The sequence below is a fragment of the Canis aureus genome, chromosome 10 (assembly GCF_053574225.1).
Source record: "Canis aureus isolate CA01 chromosome 10, VMU_Caureus_v.1.0, whole genome shotgun sequence".
NCBI lineage: Eukaryota > Metazoa > Chordata > Mammalia > Carnivora > Canidae > Canis > Canis aureus.
In genome coordinates, this window is record NC_135620.1 from 76,155,188 (window position 1) to 76,181,004 (window position 25,817).

Genomic DNA, 25,817 nt, shown 5'->3' on the forward strand with positions numbered 1-25,817 from the left:
TGAGTAAAAGTGCACACTTTATTACGTACAGCATTGCAGAGAGAGGCCACGTGGAAAGGGATCTTGCACCGACGCTCCCCGTCAGCCCCTTATGCTTCCTCCCTCTTAAGCAATTTAATCCCACCCTATTGGGCTATGAAGCCACAAGGCAGAGGGGTGAAGACTGTTTGGTATCTGGAAACAGGGAAACCCAAGAAGCAGAAAGCACTGTTACTCCTCTAAGCCGAGAAGAGATTTTTAGCCAGGATGTGGGATTGTTTCCTGGTCCTCACTGGTCACCACCAAAAAAACAGAGATCATTGTTTAAAATGAGTAACTCAGGTTCCAAGGCAAAATGCATCACGTACACCTAATAAATTCGGCTGCAAAGCCGGGTACGTGGCTCAGGGTTTCCTAAATTAAGCTTGGAAATGGGGGAGCGGGGAAGGGACGCCCGCAGTCCGGAGCTGAGGATAGATGTGAAGGGTGGCCGGGTGCGGAAGCTGCCCTTCCTAAGGCTTCTCTAGCTGAATCCAGAGCCTCCACCAGCCAGGTTTTCAGACCCAACAGGAAAACGCCAGGTTGCTCAGATTCACGGGCATTTGCAAAACTGAAGGTGCTTCTTAATATCATAAAAGAAACAACTATGGTTCACGGGGGGCGGGGGGGGGGTGCTGGTCACTTCCTCTCTCAGCACGGACACAGGTGACAGAAGATAACCCCGCAAATAGAGAAGACTCCCTAGATCCCTATATATATCCTAGGTCTGACGGTGTCCTCCCAAGCTCATTGGCTGTTAATATGCCCAATATATCGTGAATTCCTTAGAGTATTCAATGAACGGGGCGGGCAACCAAAGTATTTCATAGCGTGCGACAGTTAACAGCATGCAGTCGAGGAAAATAGAACGGCTTTCTGAAGACATGTCCTTAAAAAGTATTAATCCTTAAGCTATTCAAATGGGTATATAAACAGGTGTTTATAGAACTTGCGGGTTTCGTTTAAAAAGCTCAAAAACCACCTAGAACCAGATATATGAAAATAGGCAAAAGTGAGGAAAAAAGCACTTTTGTGATAAGTATGTAGCTGGTTTCAAAGACCACAGGGGAATCATTTGGTCCTAGAGAGGCTCAAAGAAGTTTCAAAAACGGAAAGAGAAGAAACCTATTATTCCTACAGGATATAATCTTTGTGACGGTGGGTTTAAGAGTCTTTCAAGGGTGAAGATGATCTTTTTCACCGATCTTGACACTGATTTTGTCCGGTGTGGACAGGGACAGGGAAGGAAATGCCTACTCTCGAGAGAGGATGCTTTTAAAACACGGCCTGGGTTTAGAAAGTAAGCGGGAGGCGGGAAGGTTTCCTTAAGATTCCCCGCAAGTAAGGCACGTGTGGCCCAGAGAGGCTGGTCACTGCTTTCTGCAAAGCACGGTCTGGCCTGGGCGTCGAGTGGTGCTTGTCACGGTCTTCTTGCCTCTGGCCTGGCTGCAGCTAGGGGGTGCGGGAGGCCCAGTAAAGGTCGAGGAAGGGGCACTGACCCTATTACGTAATGATCTAAATATATGGGCTTTTAAATATTTTAAGGAGTAAGACATTACCTTCCAGAGGTCGCCAGTCCCCTCCCGCCCCCTCCTCAGTGTTTACAAGCTTACAATCTTTGTTGCTAGGGTCGCTACACATTCTAAGAACCTTGTAGTCAACACACAGAAAAGGAAAGAGGAAGGATAGTCAAGGGCTCGCCCTCCCTACTCTTCATACGGCTTAAGGGCTAACTTGGTCCCCACCCTACCCTGGCCGGGAAGGGCGCATCTCTGTTGGCCTCTGGGGCTCACTTCTTCGCCCCCACAATGCCTTGCAGCATGTCAATGGGCAGGGGGAAGACGATGGTGGAGTTCTTCTCCGCGGCGATGGTGGTCAGAGTCTGCAGGTACCGCAGCTGAAGGGCCGCAGGGGACTCGGTGATGACCATGGAGGCTTCCTTCAGGGCCCTGGATGCGTTCATTTCTCCCTCGGCTGCAATGACCTACGGAACAGGACACGGGAGTGGTCAACCTCTAGAAGGTGGCTGTCGCGCGACAGACGTCAAACAGGTATGGACACGAAACGTTCCAGGAGCGACCAAGGCAGCGTTAAGGAAATCCCTTCCAGGTGCCCAGTCTCCGCACGTCCTTCCTCCTGCACCTGACTTGCCGGAGATCAAGGCCTCCGTCCTCCTGCACTGTGGCCCTTCTCACACGCCGCGGGGAACTGGGCGGAGGGACAATTTGAAATACGGTGCAGGGGTTGAGACGGGGGGCGGGGATGTGGTATGACTGAGAGAGGCCCTCAGTTTAGAGGATAAAAACCGTAATTTCTTAAGATAACCAACACGTCCCACCGAGGTGCGTGAGGCGGGGCAGGTGCCAGGTGCACTCGACGTGACTCCGGTAACTGCGCTCCAGGGCAGGCGCGTGCATACAGCGTGCAGAAACAAGCTCCTGCCCCGAGAGCACCGGCTCTGGCTTCTTCCATGTCATCTCGTGTCCAATAAGGACATGGTCTGGAGGTTTCTTCCCCCTGGTCTGGACACAGACCAGCTGCAAGGCTATCTCCTCTCCTCCCATCCGTCTCTTGGTCTCTCGGCCGGGAGGCCAGACCCAGCAGGCAGGCACGGTGTGGAGGCAGCATCTGCGGGGCTGTCCCCAAGCCCAGGCCATGGAGGGAAAGCGAGCTGCTTGTGGGGCGTGGGGCGTCTGCCCAGCAAACCCGTGTTGATCAACCCCTCGGACCGACAGACCATCCCTGGAGAGCCGGGCGTTTTCAGGTACGAGGGGTTGGTCTGTTGGTCCTTGGGGAGCCCCGGCAGACTGGCCGAGGAGCGCAGACAACGGGGATCCACACGTCTGTCCTCCACCCTCTCAATTAATAGGTGACCAGGCCTGGGAATACGAACCTGAAAGCCCGTGCCGGGCGCTCTTCTGAGAGTTTTAAGAAAGGAAATGAGGGAGGATGTAAGTGTGAAAGGGATTGCATCTCAAGGGCATAAGAGCTGGTCTAAAAACTTGAAGAAGAGGCCCAGCTAACACACTGTCCAGCTTGCGGCAGGCGCCGTCCTCCTCTGTGCCTGGCTCCTTTCCCCCAAAGCACGTCTGCGAGCACTCGTACGTTCATTCTCTTCCTTGTATGGTTTTTCCTTCGCGTGAATAAAGCTAATTTTATCCTTGCAACCACCTGGAACACGTAGGCAGTTTCCAGTTTGGGGCAATACACGGTACTGCTGTGAACCTTCTAGTGCGGGCCTTTTGGTAAACACACGAGTGCACACACTGCCAGGCGGTTTTCCAAAGCGGAGGCACCAAACTTACGGTCTCACCAGCAGAATGCGAGCACAGTTCCTCTCTCACCCACACTCGGTACTTTTCTTTCTCCTCCTTTTTTTTTTTTTTTTGAAGCCATTCTGGTGGACGCCTAGTGCAGCATCTGCTTGTGATCTGACTGCATCTCCCCGATGGCTAATTAGCTTGAGGAATTTCTCTCTGAAGTCTCTTAATCCACAGGCTCTCCTACCCTTTTCCTTCACAGCTCATATGTTGAAGAAACAGACTCCCTATTTTCCATGAGAACCTGAACATAGGATTTTGAACAGATGGCCTTATGGTCGGTGCAGGGTTACTTACCGTATTTTACAGAGGAGAGAGACTCCTTGTGATTCTATGTCTTTGCCCTAATCTTTCTTTTTTTTTTTAAAAAAAAGATTTTATTTTATTTATTCATGAGAGACACAGAGAGAGGCAGAGACCCAGGGAGAGGGAGAAGCAGGCTCCATGCAGGGAGCCCAATGCGGGACTCGATCCCAGGACCCCGGGGTCACGCCCTGGGCTGAAGGCAGACGCTAAACCGTTGACCCACCCGGAGATCCCGTTTGCCGTAGTCTTAAAGACAGTCACTGCCCAGGTCCACAAGACTATTCTAGAAGGTCCCTACAGTCTCATCCAAATGGAGGTGCAGTAATTCAACATTCCAACCGGCTTCCTCTACGTCTTCCCGCTGTTGTAAGAAATTCTCTTTCCTAGCTGGTGCGGACACTTGCACGGAGGCTGAGTCTATCACAGAAAGCCCAGAGGGGATAGTGAGGAGCAGAGGGGAATTTTAGTTTCTACCGCCAATAATCAACTGTGTGACCTTGAGGAAATCACATAAGTTTTCTGGGCTTCAATTTTTTCATCTGAACAGGGGGATGGCAAACAAGTTTTATTTTTAGGGCCATTCCAAGCAGTTGAGGCTTGTTACCTGGAACACAGCAGAAGGTTTCTGAGGTCAAGTCTAAGCTCAGTGGAAAACAATGCTGCGGTTAATTACTGGCAGGGGAATAGGAGGCTGGGGGGGCAGCATCTGGGCCAGGTTATTTGTCACCTTCAGAGGATAGTCTCTGAGGACCACTTGGGCTCTGACATTCGAGGTCATCTGTGTATCCTAAGTTCTAGTCAATACGGCTTAGCAATGGCGCTGGGGGTTAATGCTAGGTTGTACGGAAAAGCAATTCCCGACCTTCCAAATACTAACTAGATTAGAGTCGGGGATGTTTAGCGTCACCAGAAATCCCACTCGGTCTTCGAAACGTGACTTTGAGAGACAGCAACCGAGGGCTCTGCGGGATCACCAGGTTGTCCTCAGGATCTCAATTATCTCATTAGGAAAACCTAACCATTCTGGCTGGTAGAAGATTCTGGGTACAGTGTGTCGAATGAGCTACTATTCTATTCAGTGCTGGCTAAGAAATTACAGTGCCCACCCCGTGGCTTAAAGGGCATCCTCCTAGAGGGCCTGGTTCTGCCTCAGTCCTCTCTGGCTACTACTATTTTCCAGCAAAACAACAGACTGGTTTGCTCCTTGCATCTCGGTAGATCAGTCAAGCCCACAGCAACTCCTCCTCTGAGAACTGACCCTCTGCCTCCACCTATTCACAAGCAAGGGGCTGTGGGACCTTATTAATATCCGACTTAGACTTTTTTTAAAAAGATTTTATTTATTCACTTATAAGAGACCCAGAGAGAGAGAGAGAGGCAGAGACACAGGCAGAGGGAGAAGCAGGCTCCGTGCGGGGAGCCCTTCTCGGGACTCAATCCCAGGACCCCAGGGTCATGCCCTGGGCTGAAGGGAGGCCCTAAACCGCTGAGTCACCCAGGCTGCCCTGACTTTGATCTTTTAACCAAACGTTTGCTAAAGAAAATCTCCCTGCGTGAATGTGGGATCAAGGCTGGTGGTCCTGGTTAGTGTTCCATGGGGAAGGCGTGCTGAACTGGAGTCAGGCCCTCCGCCCTCAAGCTGTCAGCAGTGAGGTGGGGCCCAGGAAACGGAATGATTAGTTTCCTTCGGGCTGGACTGCACTGTGGCCCCTGACAGTCGTGGGGAGACGACGCTACTTCCCAACCTTGGGTTTGGTGAGATATCCCCGTAGCTCCAGAGAGCCTCTTTCCTGGGTTAGGTTGATCGATATTTCCTTGATACCTCTCACTGGGAGCATGCACCCATGCGGGCTCCAGAGGTGGTAATGACAAGAAAGAGGGGAAAAAATAGACATCAGAGAAAGAGGAGTGGAAAAAAAAAAGTTATGAGGACAGAGAGGAAGAGGGAACAGTAAGAAGGAAGAAGATCCTGAGAAAAGAGAAAGAGGAGACAAAAATAGGGAAGGTGGGACACGTGGCTGGCTGGGTCAGTAGAGCGTGTGACTCTTGATCGTGGGGTTGTGATGTTCAAGCCACCCACTGGGTGTAGAGATCACTTAAAAAAAAAGAAAAATCAGGGCAGCCCTGGTGGCTCAGGGCTTAGCACTGCCTTTGGCCCAGGGCGTGATCCTGGAGACCCGGGATCGAGTCCCGCGTCGGGCTCCCGGTGCATGGAGCCTGCTTCTCCCTCTGCCTGTGTCTCTGCCTCTCTCTGTGTCTCTCATGAATAAATAAATAAAATCTTTTTTAAAAGGGGGGAAGAGTGAATGGTAAGCACACTGATGGGATCGCCCAGTGGCTCTGAAGTCAGAACTGTTAGTTTGTGCTTGGCGGGGGCCTGGGAACGTAAAATATGGGGCCCCGAGCCGCAGAGGGATGGGCTGCTCTGCTGCACGCTGCGCTCCCAGGAAGTCGTGGGGCGACGGGAGCCGTGAGCGCACCCGCTTGGGTAACCGCAGCAGACCGCCCTCCCCCTCGGTCAGACGGTCAGACGAGCCCGTCTCGCACGGTCATGGGGCGGTCCCAGGGGGATGTGGCTTGAAGCTACAGGGAGGCTGTCAGCCTGACCCAACACTCCAGGGCTACTTCCACTTTTGTAACAACATTTCACTGTTTTGCAATTAAAAAGAAAACTCAATAGGAAAAACTACAGAGAGAAAGAAAGAAAGGGCAAAGAACAAAAGAAAAGAAGGAAGGAAAGAAAGGGAAAGGCGAGGGAGCCTACCTTGGCGCGGGCCTCCCGGGACGCCTCTGCCTCCGCGGCCATGGCTCTCTGCAGCTGCACGGGCAGCTTCACGTCCTTGATCTCCACGCGCTCCACCTTGATTCCCCAGTCGTCAGTGGCGTCGTCCAGGGTGCACTGGTAGGAGAGAAGGCCGGCGACGATGCAGGGTCGAGCCCACCGGCGGCTGGGGCAGGTCCCGGGCTGGGGAGGGGCGGGGCGCTGGGCCAGAGGGGGGCAGAGGGGGGCGGAGGGGGGGTAGAGCGGGGCAGAGGGGGGCAGAGGGGCAGAGGGGGGCAGAGGGGCCAGAGCGGCAGAGGGGGCAGAGGGGGGCAGAGAGGGCAGAGGGGGGGCAGAGGGGGCACAGGGGGGCACAGGGGGCCCAGGGGGGACAGAGAGGGCCCAGAGGGGGACAGAGGGGGAAGAGGGGGGCAGAGGGGAGTAGAGGGAGGCAGAGGGAGGTGGAGGGGGGCAGAGGGGGCAGAGGGGTAGAGGGGGCCCAGAGGGAGCAGAGAGGGCAGAGAGGGCAGAGGGGGGCAGAGGGGGCAGGAGGGGTAGAGGGGTGCAGAGGGGCAGAGGGGGGCAGAGGGGAGTAGAGGGGGGCAGAGGGGGGTGGAAGGGGTGGAGGGGGCAGAGGGGGGCAGAGGGGGCCCAAGGCAGGCAGAGGGGGGCAGAGGGGCCAGGGGGGCGGGGGGTGCAGAGGGGCAGCAGGTAGGCGTCCTCTGCGGGAAGCAAGGCCGCAGGAGGGCGGGTGGCGGTCGGGGAGCTGATCCTGACTCTATTGCTACGAAGTTCAAGCAGGGGTCGGCCAACTTTTATTTCCTAAAAGGGCCGGACCGTGATGGCTTGTTTTCATGTCTCCTGCGACTCCTTAACCGTGCAGCGCATCACGAGCGGACGGCATGGCCGCGTCCGAGGTCCGCGACCAGAACAGCGAGCCGCCCGCCACCGGCCCCCAGGGCCCCGCGTCCCCATCCTACTTCCTCCAGCTCAACCGCGTTCCTCTACGGTGGGAGGAACAAAACCGCAGCTTCCATTCCCTGCGGTCATTGCGGGCACCAGGTGATAGATTTCACACGATGACATTTATACAAATAACAAAGATCTTGGATTTTCGTACTTTATCTTTTTGGAACAAGTCAGGCTTGATTCATGATCTATTACTCAAAAAAGACTGGAAAGCAGACGAGGGGCAAGGGAAGTCCTGGGCCTTGCGCGGAGAATACAGCATTAACCACACCCGCATGGTCTTGTCCTACGGGACGACCCTGGAACTATCGTGCTAAAGACAAAAATCAGTACTAATTCTAGGGGAAAAAAAAACACACACACTGAAGGGGAATTAAAAAAAAAAATCATGCATGCAGCCGAGCTGTTAACCCACGAGCTGTCTGCACAGAAAATATTCCCTTCCATCAAGTTTGAGAAAACCTCCCCGCGAAGAGAGAAGCTTGGCCTGCGAGCCCCCAACTGGCATTTGTCAAAAGTCGTCAAACAATCACTAACCCTTGGGCTTCGTCTTGAATTTCCGGCGACTGACAGCCCGGGGGGGGGGCCTCACCTGCATGTTATGTGCGATTTCTTCTCTGTCTGAGAGGATCTGAGAAAGGTTCTTGGTGCCCAGGACGTTCCTCAGAGTCGTCTGTGCCAAGAGACGGGTCGCGGAGTCGGCGTTGGTGATGTTGGCCACGGCCAGGGTCGCGTTCTGGACGCGGTAGTAGACCACGCCGTCCACGCTAATGGTCACCGAATCCTTGGTGAGGATCTGCGGCGGAAAGAACGCGATGCTACGTCTGCCAACCAGCCCCTTCTTTAATTTTTTAAAAATATTTTATTTATTTATTCATGAGATAGTAGGAGGAGCGGGGAGCCCGAGGCAGGACTCCGTCCCAGGACGCCCAACCGACTGAGCCTCCCCAGTGCCCCAAATCCTTCTTTGATTGAACTGTAAGGAATGTTCTTCTGCAGAACATCTTAAAACAGCGGCTGATTTTCTTTGGTAAGTGCTACTGGCTGAATGTTGTGTTCTCTCGAAATTCAGAGGCAGAAACCTGACCCCTAATGTGATGGCGTGAGGAGGTGGGGCCTTTGGGATGTGACTGGCTCATGAGGCTTGAACCTGGGTCCTCTATGACCCGGGACGCAGCCCCCCCCCCCACCCCGCCCCACGCAGCCGCTGAGCCTGCTGGCACGTGACCTTGGATTCCAGCCTCCAGGACCGGGAGCTGTAAATTTTAGTTATTTGTGACCCACCCAGCGTACGGGATTTGGCTACAGCAGCCCAAATGGACTCAGAAAGCTAACGATGCCTTTAGAATTTTAACAAGGCCCATTCACTTATTGATCGGTGCTGGTAATTCAATCATTCAACAAATATTGAGACACCATTCAGCAGCAGGCGGGGGGGGGCATCAAGGGAGCCTTTATGGACAAAGGAGGGACAGCAGTGGGTGGCAGGGGGACACCTGAGCTACGCCCGAAGGAAGAAGCAATGTTGAGGGGGGTGCGAGTATCCAAGGCAGGGAGGACGGCGTGGCACGCAGCCGAGCCTCAGGGGACGGACTCTGCCTAAGGGGCCCAGCAAAGTGGAACAGAGAGTGAACGGGGACGCGGTTAGAGGGTGCGATCGAGGTAAAAGCGTGTTTTACAGCGCGCTGCCTAAGAACGCTTCGGGGACGAGCGCGTCCGTGCCTCTCGTACCTGGCCCAGGGCAGCAGGCAGTGTGGCCCACGGGGCACCGGCCCGGCCGAGGCCGCGCTCCACGCGGGACCAGGTGTAGGGCCCACAAGCTCCCACCACGGTCCCGTCCCGCGCTTTCCCCAGTGTCCTCACGTCTGTGCCCCACACGCCCCACTGCAGGGGCGTCTCCCCGTGGAGCTTCCCTAAGGAGCAGGCTCGACGCTCCGCCCTGTGCACCGTCCCACGTGCCGCGCTGCCCACCGCCACCTGCCCCTCTGCCCTGCGCGTCCGGAGGGCATTCTGTCCTGGCGAGACCGCCTGCAGTGAGTCAACGAGGCTGACTGAGGGGCGACCCTAGGGACGCAGGGATTGATGCAGAGCGTGCAGGGAGGGTCAGGAACCTGAGCTGTCCCGCGAACCTCCTCCCCTGGTGACCGCAGAGGGGCTCTCAGAGCACTTGCCCGGGTGCCCTCATCGTGAGACGAGGCTAACGACAGCGGCCAAGCCTACGCGAGCTGCTGTGACGGCGAAGGTCCTGTGGATGCCGCAGCTCCTGTGAGGTGCAGAGCTGTGGGGACGGCAGCGGGGACGGCAGCAGGGACGGCAGCGGGGACGGTAGCAGGGTCGGCAGCGGGGATGGCAGCGGGGTCGCACGGCACTGTGCCCGCCCGGCAGGGCAGCACTCATCTTTTTTTCCTGATCTTTAAAAAATACTTCTACTGTGTTACCGTCTTGTGTGAAAATTCATTATTTCCCAGGATGTGGTAAGAAAATGTGTATCATTTTTTTTTTTTTTAGAAAATGTGTATCATTTGTAAACAATTTCTGGGACGGCCAGAGCTTTCCAAAGCTGTGGCCTCTCTGCCCGTTTATGGTGGGTGGAGCATTTCTCTCCCTTCCTAAAGTTCACGGGGCGTCGGGAAAAGGCCTGCCCGCCCCGCTCAGCTCAGGGGACAAGGGAGCCGCGGGAAGGCGGCGACAGGAGGGCGCCAGGGCCCCCAGCCCCCCTGCGGGGCTCCTCGGAGGCCATCTTCTCCGAAACACAGGAAGACATGCAGAGAACACGGGCCAGCTTAGCCTTGTTCTCGTGGGAGAGTGATCCCCAGCGTCCCGCGTCCGTGCGGGTCCTACGGTGCCACGGCCACCCACCAGCCCTGGGCCCGCAGGGACGTGCCCGCGCCGCTCCCAGATCCGGGGACAAGAGCGGGCCCTTGGCCAGCACACACTTGACAGACGTCTCCCGTCCCTCCCGTCCCCCTGCCATCAGGCTTCCCATCTGCAATGGTCATGATGCCCCTGGACACGCAGCCCAGCAGGGCTGTGGCTCCGTCACGAGCCACAAGGAGCCAACACGGACCGCGGTTAGTATGGAGCCGAACACGGGGCCCGGCTCTGCCACTGTGGCCACGGGGCCTGGTGCCAATCCCTGTGCCCCACAGCAGCCAAAGCTTCTCAGGGATCCTACTGTGAGCTTGTTTTTTTTTGTTGTTGTTGTTGTTCTTGTTGTTTGTATTTTGAAAGATTTTATTTATTTATTCATGAGAGACCCAGAGAGAGAGGCCGAGACACAGGCAGATGGAGAAGCAGGCTCCTCACAGGGAGCCCGACGTGGGACTCGATCCCGGGACGCGGGGGTCACTCCCTGGGCCCAAGGCAGACGCCCACCCGCTGAGCCCCCCGGGGTCCCCTGCTGTGAGTTCCAAGTGCGTTATTAAGAGCACGGACTAATTATGATTATAAAACATTATATGCTTTATCTAAAGTGCCAAATGAGAAGCTCCCAAGTCTTTGGCTTCTAACCAGTTCATCTAGAATAAAATCAAGAACCCGAAGAAGAGTATTATATTGAGCTAGATTTCCTATCAGAAACCCATAGTAGAGAAATGTGGCCGTAAAAATGATGACAAATATGATCATGCCGACGTCACACTTAGGGTAACATTACGCTACTCCTGATAATCATAAGCACTTACATGTCACTTAAGATTTATCAGCCCCTGTTCTAGGCACTGGCCATCTGATGTCTCAGGCAGTCCTCACCAGAACCTTATGAGGCAGGTCCTGCTATTACAACCTCTATTTTAGGGGCGTTTGGGTGGCTCAGTTGGTTAAGTGTCTACCTTTGGCTCCGGTCATGATCCCGGGGTCCTGGGATCGAGTCCTGCCTCCAGCTCCTGCTCAGCGGGGAGCCTGCTTCTCCCTCCCACCCCTCCTCTGTGCTTTGTCTCTCTCAAATAAATAAATAAAATATTTAAAATAGATACATAAAACCTCTATTTTGCAGATGAGGAAACTGAGGCAGAGAGAGGTTAAGGAACTTGCTCCAAGTCCCGCAGCTAGAAAACGGTGACCGCACACAGCTCTGAGCCTGTGCGTAGCACCGCGCCCCGCTCCTCTCTCCGCCAGCTCCTCTCACGCACGACGCTGACTTGTCTGCTTCTGCCAAGACCGCCTTACCTCCTGAGGAGGGATGTCAAATGAAATCGTTCTCATGTCCACCTTGATGAAGCTGTCGGTGCACGGGAGAATAAAAAACAAGCCTGCGACGAAGAAACACGGGCATTATGGAGAGAGCAGCACCCAGGCACCCGTCCACTCCCCCAGAATCAACGTGACCAGCTGAAAGGAGCCCGTTGGCCTCGCTGCCCTCGCCCTTACTCTCCCCCAACCTGCGGCCGCCGGGGGGGTGGGGCGGACACTTCCTTGCTCCACTGCCGCTGGTCGTCTGGTCACCTAGGCCAGTGCGATCCTTCCCAAGTCGTCCTACGTCCTCTGGCATCCCTCCCAGGGCGCCTGTTCCCGGCCACAAGCACAGCAGCCTTTTCTGAACTATGAGCCCGACCGTGGCTCGAGGTCCCGCGTGGCCTGCCCCGGCGCCCCTCCTCGAGCTCCACGCTCTCGCTGGGCTGGGCTGGCTGCAGGTCCCGGGCCGCCTTACTCCCCTCTACCTGCCCTGCACGAGGCACCCCTTCTGCGGGGAACACTGCTCCATGCCTCAAGATTCAGCCAAGGGGACCCCTCCAAAGCCTGGTCTCATCCTACTAGTCGGGGTCTGGCCCTTGTCCCTGGCGTCCACAGCTACTTGCAATTACTCGATCGTAGTACCTGTCCCGTGGGATGCAACCGCACCCTGTTGGTACCCACTAGACGGCAAGATCCCTGAGGGCAGGAGCGCTACTCTAGGCTCCCTTGGATTTCCAGAGCCTGGAATACAGCAGGCGCTGAAGGGACATTTGCCAAATATAAGGCAGAAAGAATCAAATCTAGAAAGCCTTCCGCGAGTAGCATTCTCATGCTCAGACTTCCAGGGCTGCAGCTATTCTTGGCCTAAAATAATCTTATCAGCTGGCTGGGAAGGGGAGGGGAGCCACGGGAAGGAAAGGGTGACTGCGGCACGGCTGGCCCGCACCACCGCTATTGTTAGTCTTTTCTAAGTCAACAGATAAGGGACCCTCATAAGGGAATTCGCATCAACTAGACGAAGAATCCGGTCCCCAGGCCAAGAACCCAGAATCCTAGTACTGACCAGGTCCTTTGGCTCCTCCTTGTAAAATGCGACCCAGTCTAAAGATGATGGCTCTTTCATATTCCTTTATGATCTAGATTAAAACACAAATAATAACATAACATGAAGAGTACACATATTCATATACACTGTACATTCATCTATGGCTCTTAAATATTTATTTGGCTCTAAACGGGTTAGATTCCTCTACTTTATTTTTTTCTCTAAGATCCAAACAGTATCAGGGTGCCCGGCTGCCTCCATCTTTTAGGCCACACGACTCTTGATCTCGGGGTTGTGAGTTCGAGCCCCATGCTGGGCATAGGGATCACTTAAACACAAAAAACGTAAAAAAAAAAAAATAAAGTAAAATCTAGACAGTACGTACAAACAACATGTCCAATGTTTAATTACCATAGTATGTATTTACTAGTTTTTTAAATTGATTATAAAAGCAATTGCTCTTCACTGTATAAAACTTGTGGAAGTATAGGGTAGTATAGAGGAGCAAATCCCTAACTTTACTCTTCAGCCGCTAACATTCAGTTACTCATGTGTTGTTAATACAGAAAAAAACTCAAAAACGGAACTAAATTTTCTATATAGTTTTGCTTCCTGATTCCTTAAATAATAGTAATAATAAACGGATCTGAAAATTCTTGGCAGCATATGTGAGGAATATGTAAATAATAGTCATTTATCAAAGTATTAATAACTTTATGGAGAAAATAACCAGCAAGGGGGGGGGGGACACTTAACCATATGCCAGGCATTGGGATAAGTATGATTAGATAGATCATTTAATCCTCACAACGGCCCTATAAAGTGGGTGTTGTTACTTCCTCCCATTTTACAGGGAGGAAACATGGCAAAAACATGGCAAAGGTCACACGGTGAACAATGGAGCTGGTTGCAAACCTCGGCGTCCTGACTGCACGGGGCCACCCCACAGGCCTGGCCTCAGATTCCAGAAGGTGACCCTTGCTTTAACCCAGGAGGACTGCCTGGAGAGTGGCTGAAAGGAAGTCCTAAAATTCCACCACAGCAGGCGACTAGAGTGAATTTTCCAAGGGAGAGATGAAGGAGAAAGCATCACAGGCCAGGAGGTCTCTCTTTTCCACACGCACTACGTGGGCTTGTGAGGTTAGCGGCTGACCTAACTCGCAGATGCAAGCGACGTATTCTTTACCTTTATGCACATCCATACTGACACTGGGAAGGTTATGACCGTGAACAGGAACGACACAGCCACCAAAATCCAGCCACAAGGTCCAAGGCCCGTACTGGGGCTATCTGCAGAAACAGAAAATACATAGCTCCTGTCCCCGTTCGCAGCAGTTCTGCCGTCCCCCCATCCTCTGTCACGGACGCCCCTGTGCTTGGCGTCGTACTAGCTGTTTTACATGGATTTTCCCACCTAATTCTTGGGATAAACCTGAAGTGCAGGCGCTACTTTTTCTAATCTACTTTACAGGACAAAGATTTCCCCCAGGACTTTTTAAAAAATAGTTTATTTATGAGAGCGAGTGAGTGAGCTGGCAAAGCAGGTAGAGGGCAGAGGGAGAAGCAGACCCCCCCCTCCAGCAGAGGCTGATGCGGGGCTGGGTCCCGGGACCCCGAGATCATGACCTGAGCCAAGGGCAGATGCTTCACCCAGAGCCACCCGGGCGCCCCGTCCCCGTTATTTTTATCTGGCAAACATTTATTAGGCACTTAATGTTTACTATGCCTTGTGCTCTGCACTGAAGTAATAGAAGTAAGACTGGGTCCTGGCTGGAAGGAAGGATAAAGGTCAGTGGGCGGGACAGGTAATTATCCTATTAGGTGGTACACGTACAGGTAGACCTGTTCAGAGCATTTTGAAAAGACGAGTAGGGGCCACTCACAGTGGGGACAGCGGGACGGGGGGCAGGGCAGGTAGGTGACGGCGGTGGGTGTCAGGGGCTTCTGGGCGACGGACCTGTCAGGGAAGGCAGCCAAAGGATGGGGAAGGGAGGCCGAGAGCATTTACGCTGAAAGCGCGGCTTAGCTAAAGATGACTGGCCTGTTTACCTGGGCACGTGCACCACAGTTTATTATCCTTTTCCTGATGATTAGACACATTGCCTCGGATTTCTCACAATCGTGAACAAGGCGTCCTAATCATCTTTGTACCTAGTTCTCCTCTCCCTTTCCTAGCTGCTTCCTTTCCTGCAACACGACATAGCTCTTTGTCTTATTAGGAAGGGAACACCTTCCTGATGCAAGAAATTCAGAAAAGTTATAAAGAGGGGGAAATTATTCAATCCAGAGGTGATGAATATTCTTCCAAACCACACACATTTTTAGGAATAAGATCTGTGACCTATTTTTCTCCCGTTACTCGCACCTCCCTTTTTTGCCTTGCTTGCTATGCCCGTGTGTGCGTGCGTTTGAAGATCTGAGAAAGAGAGAAAGCAAAAGGGAAAGCAGAGGGAGAAGCAGACTCCCCGCCGAGCAGGGAGCCCGACCTGGGGCTCGATCCCAGGACCCCGGGATCATGACCTGAGCTGAAGGCAGCTGCTTAACCGACTGAGCCACCCAGGCGCCCTGCATCTGTACTTGATGTGTTTTAATGTTTTATCAGCTATACTTGCATGAAGTTTAAAAAGTCCTGAAATTCTGCAAGATTAATTTAAAAAGAGAGCAGTCCCCCGCTTACCTCTTCCAGTTTTCCTCTCCTCAAAGGCACCTGCTCTGTTGGCCGAGTGTTTGGGTGGATGCGTCCATGTTTCTAAGAAACATGCTGCTGTTGCTACTTGTTGCCTTCTCCATTTTGAACATAACTTACTTTCTGCTATGGAAGCAGATTTAGCTTCGCCCCCCACCCCATAAATATATCCATCCTTCTAATTACATAATTTTGGTTAAGGGATCCCTGGGTGGCGCAGCGGTTTGGCGCCTGCCTTTGGCCCAGGGCGCGATCCTGGAGACCCGGGATCGAATCCCACATCGGGCTCCCGGTGCATGGAGCCTGCTTCTCCCTCGGCCTGTGTCTCTGTCTCTGTCTCTCTCTCTCTGTGACTATCATAAATAAATAAAAATTGAAAAAAAATACTTAAAAAAAATAATTTTGGTTAGGTCACCATCAAATTTACATCTCATGAATATGCAAATGGACTCCAAGCTAAGCCGTGCAGGGATGTCAAATTCATTTTTTTCTGTCCCATACAACTTTTTTTCTTCATGGTCTTGCCTCTTCCCTTTGTTTTTAATGTATGTATTGATTCAACCTCAAACCTCTTCTCAAGGGCCAGAAATTCTACCAATTTCCTTTCCTAAGAGAGTCTCTGGGAGCAGCATCTGGACTTGCTCTCAGGTGGTGAGCAGGTGGCCAGGGACTGCCTTTCCCATCCTGGGAAACCATCATTTCCTGGATTGCATTTTCCACCTTCTGCAACCAGGGTCTTCCTCATTTTTAGTTTGTTTTTCCTCTCTGTGGAGGGCAGAGGCGCTGAAAAGGCCAAGGGATACGATCACTTTTCTTATCAACCAATGAAGCTTCTGGAATATTTCTAGGGGCTGTTTTAATAATGAGAGGGAGACTGCAAGAGGGGAGGAGGTAGGCTGGGCAGTTGTTATGGCTCGGAAAGGCAAAGATGGCAGGGAGGCGGGCCCTGGAATCCACGGCATGCCAAGAAATGAGCAGAATTCAGGCTGAGAGCATGGGAGCAAAGGGAACACAAGCTGGCCTCCAGGTCAAGTGCTCGGAAACTACAGGACGAAGACCAGAAATGCTACAAATGACTGTGGTTTCTGATCCTGTGTCATCGTGCGAGGTAAACGTGGTACACACACTTGAATAAAAGTGCTCTAAGTGGGCAGCCCGGGGGGCTCAGTGGTTTAGCGCTGCCTTCGGCCCAGAGCAGGCCCCTGGAGTCCCAGGATCGAGTCCCATGTCGGGCTCCCTGCATGGAGCCTGCTTCTCCCTCTGCCTACCTCTCTCTCATGAATAAATAAATAAAATCTTTTTTTTAAAAAAAAGTGCTCTAAGTTGATCTCCTGGAGCTGTGGGGTCATCGACATATTTACTAAGAGGATACACTAAGCAAGGCCACCATGCTGCTTGTGCAGAAGGCTCCACCAGGCATCATCGCGACTGATGACATCACAGCAGGCACTTGTAGATGGTTTGTTATTCAACTGCTTTAGGTGTGTATCTCTCTTACTCTTTGCAAAGTCTTGTGAAGTATTGTTTGTTTTTTTTTTAAAGATTTTGTTTGAGAGAGAGAAAAAACACAAGCAGGGGGAGCCACAGAAGGAGAGGGAGAAGTAGGCTCCCCCCTGAGCGGAGAGCCTGCTGCGGTGCTCGATCCCAGGACCCAAGGTTATGACCTCAGCCAAAAGCAGACACCTAACCAACTGAGCCACCCATTTGGGGTCCCTGCCCCAAGTATTTTTAATTCTATTTTACAAATGAGGTTAAGTGAAGCAAGGAAGCTTTCCCAAGACCACATGATGGAGGAGGACCGGAGATTCAAACATAGGTCATCCTATGAGCCCATGTTCTAAGTCAATTTATTCCTTCAGCCCTTTGCCTCTGAATTAAAAAATGTTCATGAAAGACGTTTTCATATTTGGAGCATTTTCTCATGACAGTATCCAAACTGGGAAAGCATGGTAGGCGTTCTGAGAATGAAATCTGATGTTCCTGCAAAGGAAGGCCTCTTAATTCCAGCTGTGCCTATTTTTAGCAAAAACAGTCTCAAGGCTGGTGACCAGGCTCAGGTCTAGGCTTCCAAAGTGAAATGGATTCCAAACAAGGCACAGAGCGGCCAGATACTTCCCTGACAGCACCTGGCACTTTCTAAAGTCCTGCCCCCAGCCCCCTACCTCCAGGCAACGCACATAGCTGTGTCCTGAACACATCAGACTATATGCTCTCTGAGGGCAGCGATGTTCCTTACTCTTCTCCTATCCCAGCCAGTATTTTTTCCTGTGTGTGTGCACATGTGTGCATGTGCTCAGTTCCCATGGTGATGCGGTGTTTTTTGAAAGCCCCGAATGAATACGTGGGATTACAAATGAAGATCAACAAGAAATGAGGTGCATATCCTGAAAACTGGGCTCGGTCTTTCCCTTCTCAAACGTTCCGCTAGAAATAATCAATGTATACACTGGGGATGGCACCATTCCATGTAATTCTCTCCCCTTCTAGGCCCATGAAGTGCTTCCTCACCTGGTTATAGCTCATAAAGGTGTACAAAGCACATTCCTCAGAGAGGTGAGGCTTACTCTTAGGACACTGAGTCATCTACCACTAACAGGCCAAAGAGAAATTCCCGGTTACTCCCCCAAATCTCACGAAATTCATTTCCTTCGTTTCTCAGTCATTACCTTGAAGATTGAATCCTCCCTACCAGCTATATGAGGTGAAGGACAAATACTGAGCAATCAGCATTCCTGAGATATTGTGGTTGATATTCTTGACACTTTGCTGGGTGGGAACACTCCTAAAGATTAGTGACCCTATGATACTTGCTTGTAAATACGACTTGTCCATGTTTTGCTTTGTTTTCTACTACCAACTCTTCTGAAAACTGCATTAAATTTTTAACTATCCAAAAGCAAGGTTTTGAAAATGGCTATGTTTATACATCAACACTGTTTAACGGAATATTCAAATTAGACTTATCTCCAGGGAACTGATATAAATTTTAAAAGACATTGCTTTTTTCTCTTATTTTAAGAGAGAGGGGAAAAAAAGCAAAATATAGTCCCTATGAAAATTAGAAATTACAGCTAAATAAATTTTTAAAAAATTATCTATGCTTTCATTATCTCTAGAAGGCAATTATTTTCTGCCTTGCTACATGTCCTTTAAACCTTTCCTATCCTTTTTTTTTTTAATGAAATGATATACATAATAATTTTAAATCTGCTTTCCCCCTATATTGTGAACATCTTTTCAGGTCAGTACATATTCTTTACTATTAAAAGTTGAATAATATTTCATTGTTCCATGAACTTAATGAACATTTAGGTTGTGTCAAGTTTTCTGAAATAGAAACTCTGCTGTATTGCATATATGCTTAGCAAAATTTCCATGCATCTTTATTGTGTAAACTAATTTTGCTGAAAAGGTGAAATTGTACAATTCTTAAATTTCTCTCATTCTGGAGGTGTCTTTTATTATTATTAATAATAACCGTTTATGGAACGCCTATCACAAGCGGATTCCTTATATAACTTCTTCCTAATATTCACAAAAAATCTGCAAAGTAGGTATGAAATATCCCTCTTGAGTCCCAAAGTAATAAAGCAAAAGACTTTCTGAGATGAGACAGAAGAAAACACACAAAATCATGAAAGAAATGAAAAAAAAAAGTTGTACAGTAATTTTTGTTGGGTTGGGATCCAAAAACGCAATAAAATAATCTTTTCAAGAGGATAACAGGCATAATTTCAGAGCACTACATGTCGTTACTGATACAGTATCAGCTGATTAACTAAAAAGTCTACTGAACTTGGCACTACTGGAAATCATGTGCAATAATAAATTCCATTTATCATTGAGATTTTATTCCAAAGTTCAAAAGATTAGATTTCCTCTTCAGGGAAAGGCCAGAAAGGTCTTACACAACATCTAACTCAGAGTTGTGTGCATATTACGCACAAAAAGAAAAAAGATGAGCCCAAGCATTATTGCAATACCTGAATAGCAACATTTAAGGACAGTCTTTTCCTTCTCCTTTCCCAGAATGCAAGTGAAGCACTTCATATTTTCGTGCATTGCCAAAAACACTGCTGTTTGGTGGGGAGAGATAAGAGGCCTAGGAATTTGGTCTCAAAAACATTCTAACAGTATGGTCCTAACAGCACTGCTTACAGGGCAACAGTAGGGTGAAATGAAAAGCCTTGGCAATTGTTGAACTTTTCTGGACGGTATAAATATTAAGGATATAAATGTTTTTTTGGGTCACTACTACCCTTCCTCAGAGATTCCGTTTCAGGATTTCCACATTTTTCCTGTAAAGGGTCAGAAAAAAATTTAGCTATGTAGGCCATAGAGTCTGTTGCAACTGCTGTTGTATTGCAGAAGCAGCCACAGACTGTACACACATGGGTGGGCGGCTGGGTTCCAGTAAAATTTATGGATACTGACATCTGAATTTCATGCGTAACAAAATATTCTATTTTGAAAAAAAAAACCCAAAAACCTTATAAATATAAAAACTATTTGTAGCTTCTGGGCCATAGAAAAATAGGCAGTAAGCCAGATCTGGTCCACAGGCCCTTTGCCTCATCCCTGCACCCAGCTATCTCTTTTTTTTCCCCATACATTAACCTGTTTAAGGAGAGCTTTATTGAGTTATAGAATACAGTTGAGGTTTCAGTGTTTCAAGTAAGGCTACAGTTTCCAGATCCTCAGTTTCTCTCTCCTTTAGTCATTTTGAAACAAGGGCTTTAAAAGACCTGATTGAGTAAACATTGAAGGTGGAAACAGGCAAAAGGATGGAAGACCTATTTCATTAATAATGACCTATTCCAATAAATCAAAACTTTACTATGAGTTTTTCAAATGATTGGAATTTTAAAAGCAAGACAAAGAATGGAAAGAAACAATAAAAGAAGAGAAAAAGAAAAGAAGAAAAGAAAAGATAAGAAAAGAAATGGAGGGGCAGCCAGGGTGGCTCAGTGGTTGAGCGTCTGCCTTCAGCTCAGGACATGATCCTGGGGTCCTGGGATCGAGTCCCACATTGGGCTCCCCCCAAGGAGCCTGCTTCTCCCTCTGCCTGTGTCTCTGCCTCTCTCTCTGGGTCTCTCAAGAATAAATAAATAGAATCTTAAAAAAAAAAAAAGAAATGGAGAAAAAAGTCAAGAGAGAAACAAAAATGCAGCAGCACACTACAGAGAGAAATGATACCAGGTGGAGTGAGAGGGGCAGAGCTCAGCACACAGTAGGAGCTCAATAAATGTATGTTGAAAAAAATGTTGGTTATTGAAGATCACAACTTGCAGTTCATTTGGGCAGAGGCTTTCAAAGCAGACAAGCACACACTATAACCCATCTTTTAAATGATTATTTTAAGTAGGTGTGGGTTATAGTTTTTCGAATGCTCTTGCCCTTAAACCTGTAGGGAAGAAATTCTTCTCTGGGCTGGAGTGGCTGCAGGCCAGAAGGTATCACGTTAGGAGCCATGGCTGGGGATGGTACCTTTTCCTCCGTATTATAAACATATATTGAGGGCTACAAATATTGGATCAAAAGAAACAACCTTGGTCAAGCATTATGGGATCTGAATCATAAAATGTGTTTGCCACGAGATACTAGAAAAAGGGAAGGGACAAACCCTTTTAAGAAAGATTTCCAATACAAGTTGAAATAAAGGGAGTCCTTTGCCTAGCTCAAAAAGAGCAAGGAAATTAAAGAAGTGTTATTATTTTGTTTCCTAAGCATCTTGGGGAATTTTCTGTAGCTCTCCTTCACTCAACTGGTTTACAAGCCACAAAGCAGGAGGAAAAAGGGGTGAGGGTGTCATGAGTAATTTTAAATTTAAACTCCTTGAGTCTTAAATAGGCCCCCCTCTCCTAATTGCCTAAAACACCTTCCCTCTCTAAAAACATATTTATCATTCTTGTAATTACCTTATTCAAGGTCCATCTACCCCATAGGTTTTGGTCTTCTTAAAACAATATAGCATCATGACTTCAAAGCTGGCTCTGCCACTTATTATCTGTATGATCTTGAGAATATCTTAACCTTCTGTGCTTTAGGCTACTCACTTAAAAATAGGGCTAACAGGAGTTGCTCCTCAGAGGGTAAGTGTGAAGAGCGAATACTGTAGATGGCTAGAGCATAACAGGTACTCAAAAAGCATCTGCCAAGTAAATAATTGTTGAATACACTTTAGAATCATCCTTTCCCAAAGCAGCGGTCAGAATGAATACGTATGGACGGAGTATCGCCCATGATGGAAAGATAGAAACAGTTATAGTCTGAAAAATTGGGAGAAAAGCAATTTCCTGTTATTATATTAATTAAATTTAGATTAGACCTGAAATATATTAAGACAACCAAACCCTCCTACTTCTTCCATTGTTTCCCCGCCCCCTGCTCATTTATTTGGACATCTTAAATATCTACAATTAGGTTTTTCTCATTAAAGTCTTTGGAGGGCAACATCATTTTAACTAAAAATCAGGGGCGCCTGGCTGGCTTGGTCAGTAAAACATGCAACTCTTGATCTCGGAGTCATGGATTCAAGCTCCACACTAGGCATAGCGCTTACTTTAAAAAAAGGTGGGAGTGGGCGCCGACAGAAGCATATGGAAACTAAATCGTAAGATGCTCAGTTTTTAATTGAGGTTAAGAAGCTAGGCGGTGGCTAAGAGCTCAGGGTTCCGGGATCCGATTCCAACTCTACCACTAACATTTCTCAGGAGTAAAATGAGGGAAAAGAACAATACTTCTCTCATACAAAAGCCCTCAGGAAGCATTCAAAAAATAGGAGCTTTTTTTTTTTTTTATCACAGCCTAAAGATCATATTGATATAATTTACAGGCATAAACTTTTTAGTAAAGTGACTTGCCCTCTGGGACCTAAACACCGCAGAGAAAACATCAAGACTAACAACCTGCCTGGGGACTCCATCTCTGGAGGAGAAACAGACTACATTTGAGCAGGACAAAAAAGTTCTAAACCTTCTTGGACTGTCTTGCATACAACTGTTTTGTCCATAAATTTAAATTCCCTGCAGAATTACTAGGTTTTCTGAACAGTCACTGTTAACTTCATTCTTTGTTTTCCCCATTCACAAATATCTTAATAGTTGACATTTTAATGTTTCAAAAGTACATTCACATAAATTTTCTCCTTTGATTCTTGAAGCCTTGGGAGGCAGTTACGGCAGTAAGAGGACACCCACGACGGTGACGGGGACATGGACGCGGAAGGTGGAGACGTGCCTAAGGTGACCCAGGTAGTAGTGGGTGGAACGGGGAGCTCAGTTCAGATCCTTGAATTGTGAATTCCACTCTCATTTCACTACACTGTACCATCTTACCATTAGTGCGCTCACAACTGAACAAAGTTGGTGTAATTTTTATTGTCTGAGACTTTACAACAGATAACTTGATTGCTTGCATCTACCGAAATGTCAGGCTAAATGCCTGGGGTTTAAGTTTCTTCACCAGTCGCAGAGAATAAAGATTCAAAAAGAGTGGAGGAAGGAGAATTGGCACATACTTCCTTTTCTCAATAGACTGTAATCTCTTTTTTCCTTTCCACACTTCAAAATGTATTATTGTGACAACTGTAATTCCTTTATCAAGATAATATTAACCCAATTAGTCTATCTGTAATAAGAACACACATAATAAGGAACCTACTTAATCAACTATATATACTCAAGTGCATACACACACACACACACGCCAGCTTCACTAGACTTGGTCATTGGTTTGAGTTAATTTATGACCATTGATGGTTTGACTCAGATTAATTATTAAAGAAGTTACAAAGTTCTCCCCAGTCCGATCAGCTGTAACAACTGTAATAAACAAATCAGTCCCTTGATTCTGCTTATTTTCAGGCATTCTCCCAAAGGGATATATTCTGTTGACGTGTCTCTTAATTATAATACATTTCTTTGCAATCCACCTCCATCATTTCATTACAAAGGGAATGTACTGGCTTTAAGAAAAAGTAGTCTTGCCCTAGGTTTGGTCATATTTACATTCCTGAGACTGTCAGCAAAATCATAAAAAGACAGTTTGGGCTTTTATATTCCACTGTTTCCTGCAGAAGCCGCCTTATTCAAGAGGTCTGGATAGAAGCTAGGTTCCTTCGGGCTTTCTCTGTTGTCTCTCACCATCCATGTCTGATGGGTTCCTTGTTTGGAGGTAGCTCTAAGATAGGGAATGTGGAAAATCACATAGCCCAGGTTTGAAACCCAGCTCTGGAGCACACACACGTGTGATTTTTCTACTGAGACCCAGTCCCCTTGCTGTAAAATGGTGGATAATGTTTACCTTGTGGAGCTGTTACACGGCTGCAATTAGATAATGTTTGTAAAGCACTTAGGCTGTGTTTGACCCAGGGCAAGCACTCAATACATTCTATTTAATAAATTCTAGTAATGGCTTTCCTACTAGTGTTGCATCTCAAAGGTTGATATTTAAAAAAAAAAGTGACCTAGACTAAGCAAAGATTTGTATGTTTAATTTTCTGAGGAGCACAAAGTTTTTATTAGATTCTGAAAGTAACTGTCTAGAAAAATTAATCATAGAACCAAGAAAAAGAACTTAGAAGTGACAACTGGTCTGTGACCATGAAAAAACAACTAAAGGGATATTAAGTATAAATAATAGATCATGTGTATTCCCAACGAACTTCTGCAAACAGATTTCCCACTGCTTTCACCAAACTGCCAAAACTGTCTTCAAGGTCCCAGTCTCCTGCCAGGTCAGGGCACAGAGGTAAGTAGCTCACGCACCTTCCTGTCTAGGCTAAGAACCAACTATGACAGAGATGGACGCGAGTTTTAGAGTCAGTCAAAGGCAGATTTTAAATACGGCTCCAGGGACGCCCGGGTGGCCCAGCGGTTTAGTGTCTCCCTTCAGCCTGGGGCGTGACCCTGGAGACCCGGGATGGAGTCCCACGTGGGCCTCCCTGCGTGGAGCCTGCTTCTGCCTCTGCCTGTCTCTGCCTGTCTCTCTCTCTCTGTCTCTTATGAATAAATAAATAAAATCTTAATAAAATAAAATAAAATATGGCTCCATTACTTATAAACTGTGTGACGCTGAAGTACGTCAACCTCTTGGAGTAGCAATTTCTTCAAATCTGTCCTTCCTGATTCACTACTGACTTGGGAAGTTTGTTTACTCTCCAATGTGCTTAGCAGGGATAATTTTGAGGGATAATTCTTTTGATGCTCCTGGGAAGGATGGCTGGGCAAAGGAAATGGGACTTCTATTAGAGGCTGGCTTTACAACTAATCAGAATAGTTAAGTCCAATACAGTGTTCTTTGTGGGGCCCTGGAAATGCTCCCCCAGCCCCTCTAAAAGGTCATCCAGTCTGAAATTGCATCCTTGGACAGAACTCCTTTGGATCGCTCGGAGCCCCTGGGCAGGAAGCAGCACCCCTGGGAGGCTTGTCACCTCCCCATTGGAACCCGACCCCCCCACCCCACCCACGGAGGTGGCCACGGAGGTTCAGGGGGTAGCCCTCTCAAGGGTCTCCGGTCCCCTCCGGAGCCACTCAAGGTTTCTGCCTTCAGGCCAGGGAAGGCCCCAGTAGGGAGGGAGCACTTCAAAGAATTCCTAGTGAGAAACAAAAGCCCAGAGGCAGGTCCCTAGGACAAGGGAGTGGAGGGAGGACAGGATGAGGGGGACGTGGAGCTTGCCTGAAAGAGCCTCTCTTCTCCCATGAACACAGGCTGCTGCGCGGGAGGCCAGCCCTGCCCGGGAAGTGCCGCCTGCAGGGGTGGGGCGGGGGGTTCTCAGTCCCGAAGATGGGGGTCTCCGGGGGGCGCCGGTGCAGGAGAGGTGGGGCGGGGAGGGCTGGGGGCAAAACCTCAGGGGCCAGCCCTGCCCGGGATGTGCCGCCTGCAGGGGTGGGGCGGGGGGTTCTCAGTCCCGAAGATGGGGGTCTCCGGGGGGCGCCGGTGCAGGAGAGGTGGGGCGGGGAGGGCTGGGGGCAAAGCCTCAGGGGCCAGCCGTGCGCGGGACGTGCGGCCGGCAGGGGTGCGGCTGGGGGGTTCTCAGTCCCGGAGATGGGGGTCTCCCGGGAGGGGGCGCCGGTGCAGGAGGGGTGGGGCGGGGAGGGCCGCGGCCCCGAAGCATCTCCGGCCACACGCGAGCCCCGGGATAACGGCGCCGGCCCCGCGGGAGCAACGAGCGGCCGCCAGGGCGTCGGTCCCCCCCCCCGCGCCCCTCGGAGCGCGCCCGCCCCCCTCCCCGCTCCTCCGCGTCCCCGGAGCTCCAAGCAGCGGCGACGAGCTGGGATCCGCGGGGGGATGGGCGGGGGCGGCGGCGCGGGGCTCACCCTTGAAGGAGTCGGGGAGCCGCCGGGCCTCGACGTCCCCCGGGTGCCGCTTCTCAGCCATGTCCGAGCCGCAGGCGCCGCTCTCCCGCCCGGGCCCGAAGCAAGAGCCGCTGCCGCGAGGAATGCTCGGCGGAGACCCGGGGCCCAGACCCAGGCTGCGGCCCCGCCCCCCGCGCGGCCCGGCCAATCGGCGCCCAGGACGGAGGAGGACACGCCCCCG

At 49.9% G+C, this 25,817-nt stretch overlaps 1 protein-coding gene and 1 long non-coding RNA gene across 2 annotated transcripts; one reads left to right on the top strand and one right to left on the bottom strand.

Annotated features, from left to right (window-relative positions):
• On the bottom strand, positions 1-25,758 carry STOM (stomatin). Its single transcript, XM_077913138.1, has 7 exons — positions 25,598-25,758; positions 13,779-13,882; positions 12,611-12,683; positions 11,542-11,624; positions 7,967-8,170; positions 6,409-6,543; positions 1-2,002 (listed from the first exon to the last, which is right to left on the bottom strand). The coding sequence occupies exons 1-7, from the start codon at positions 25,656-25,658 to the stop codon at positions 1,808-1,810; spliced, it is 855 nt and encodes a 284-aa protein (XP_077769264.1). The 5' UTR covers positions 25,659-25,758; the 3' UTR covers positions 1-1,807.
• On the top strand, positions 7,120-12,711 carry LOC144322777 (uncharacterized). Its single transcript, XR_013388430.1, has 2 exons — positions 7,120-8,404; positions 11,369-12,711. It is a non-coding gene; the product is annotated as an uncharacterized LOC144322777 (long non-coding RNA).
• Positions 25,759-25,817: the final 59 nt, after the last annotated feature.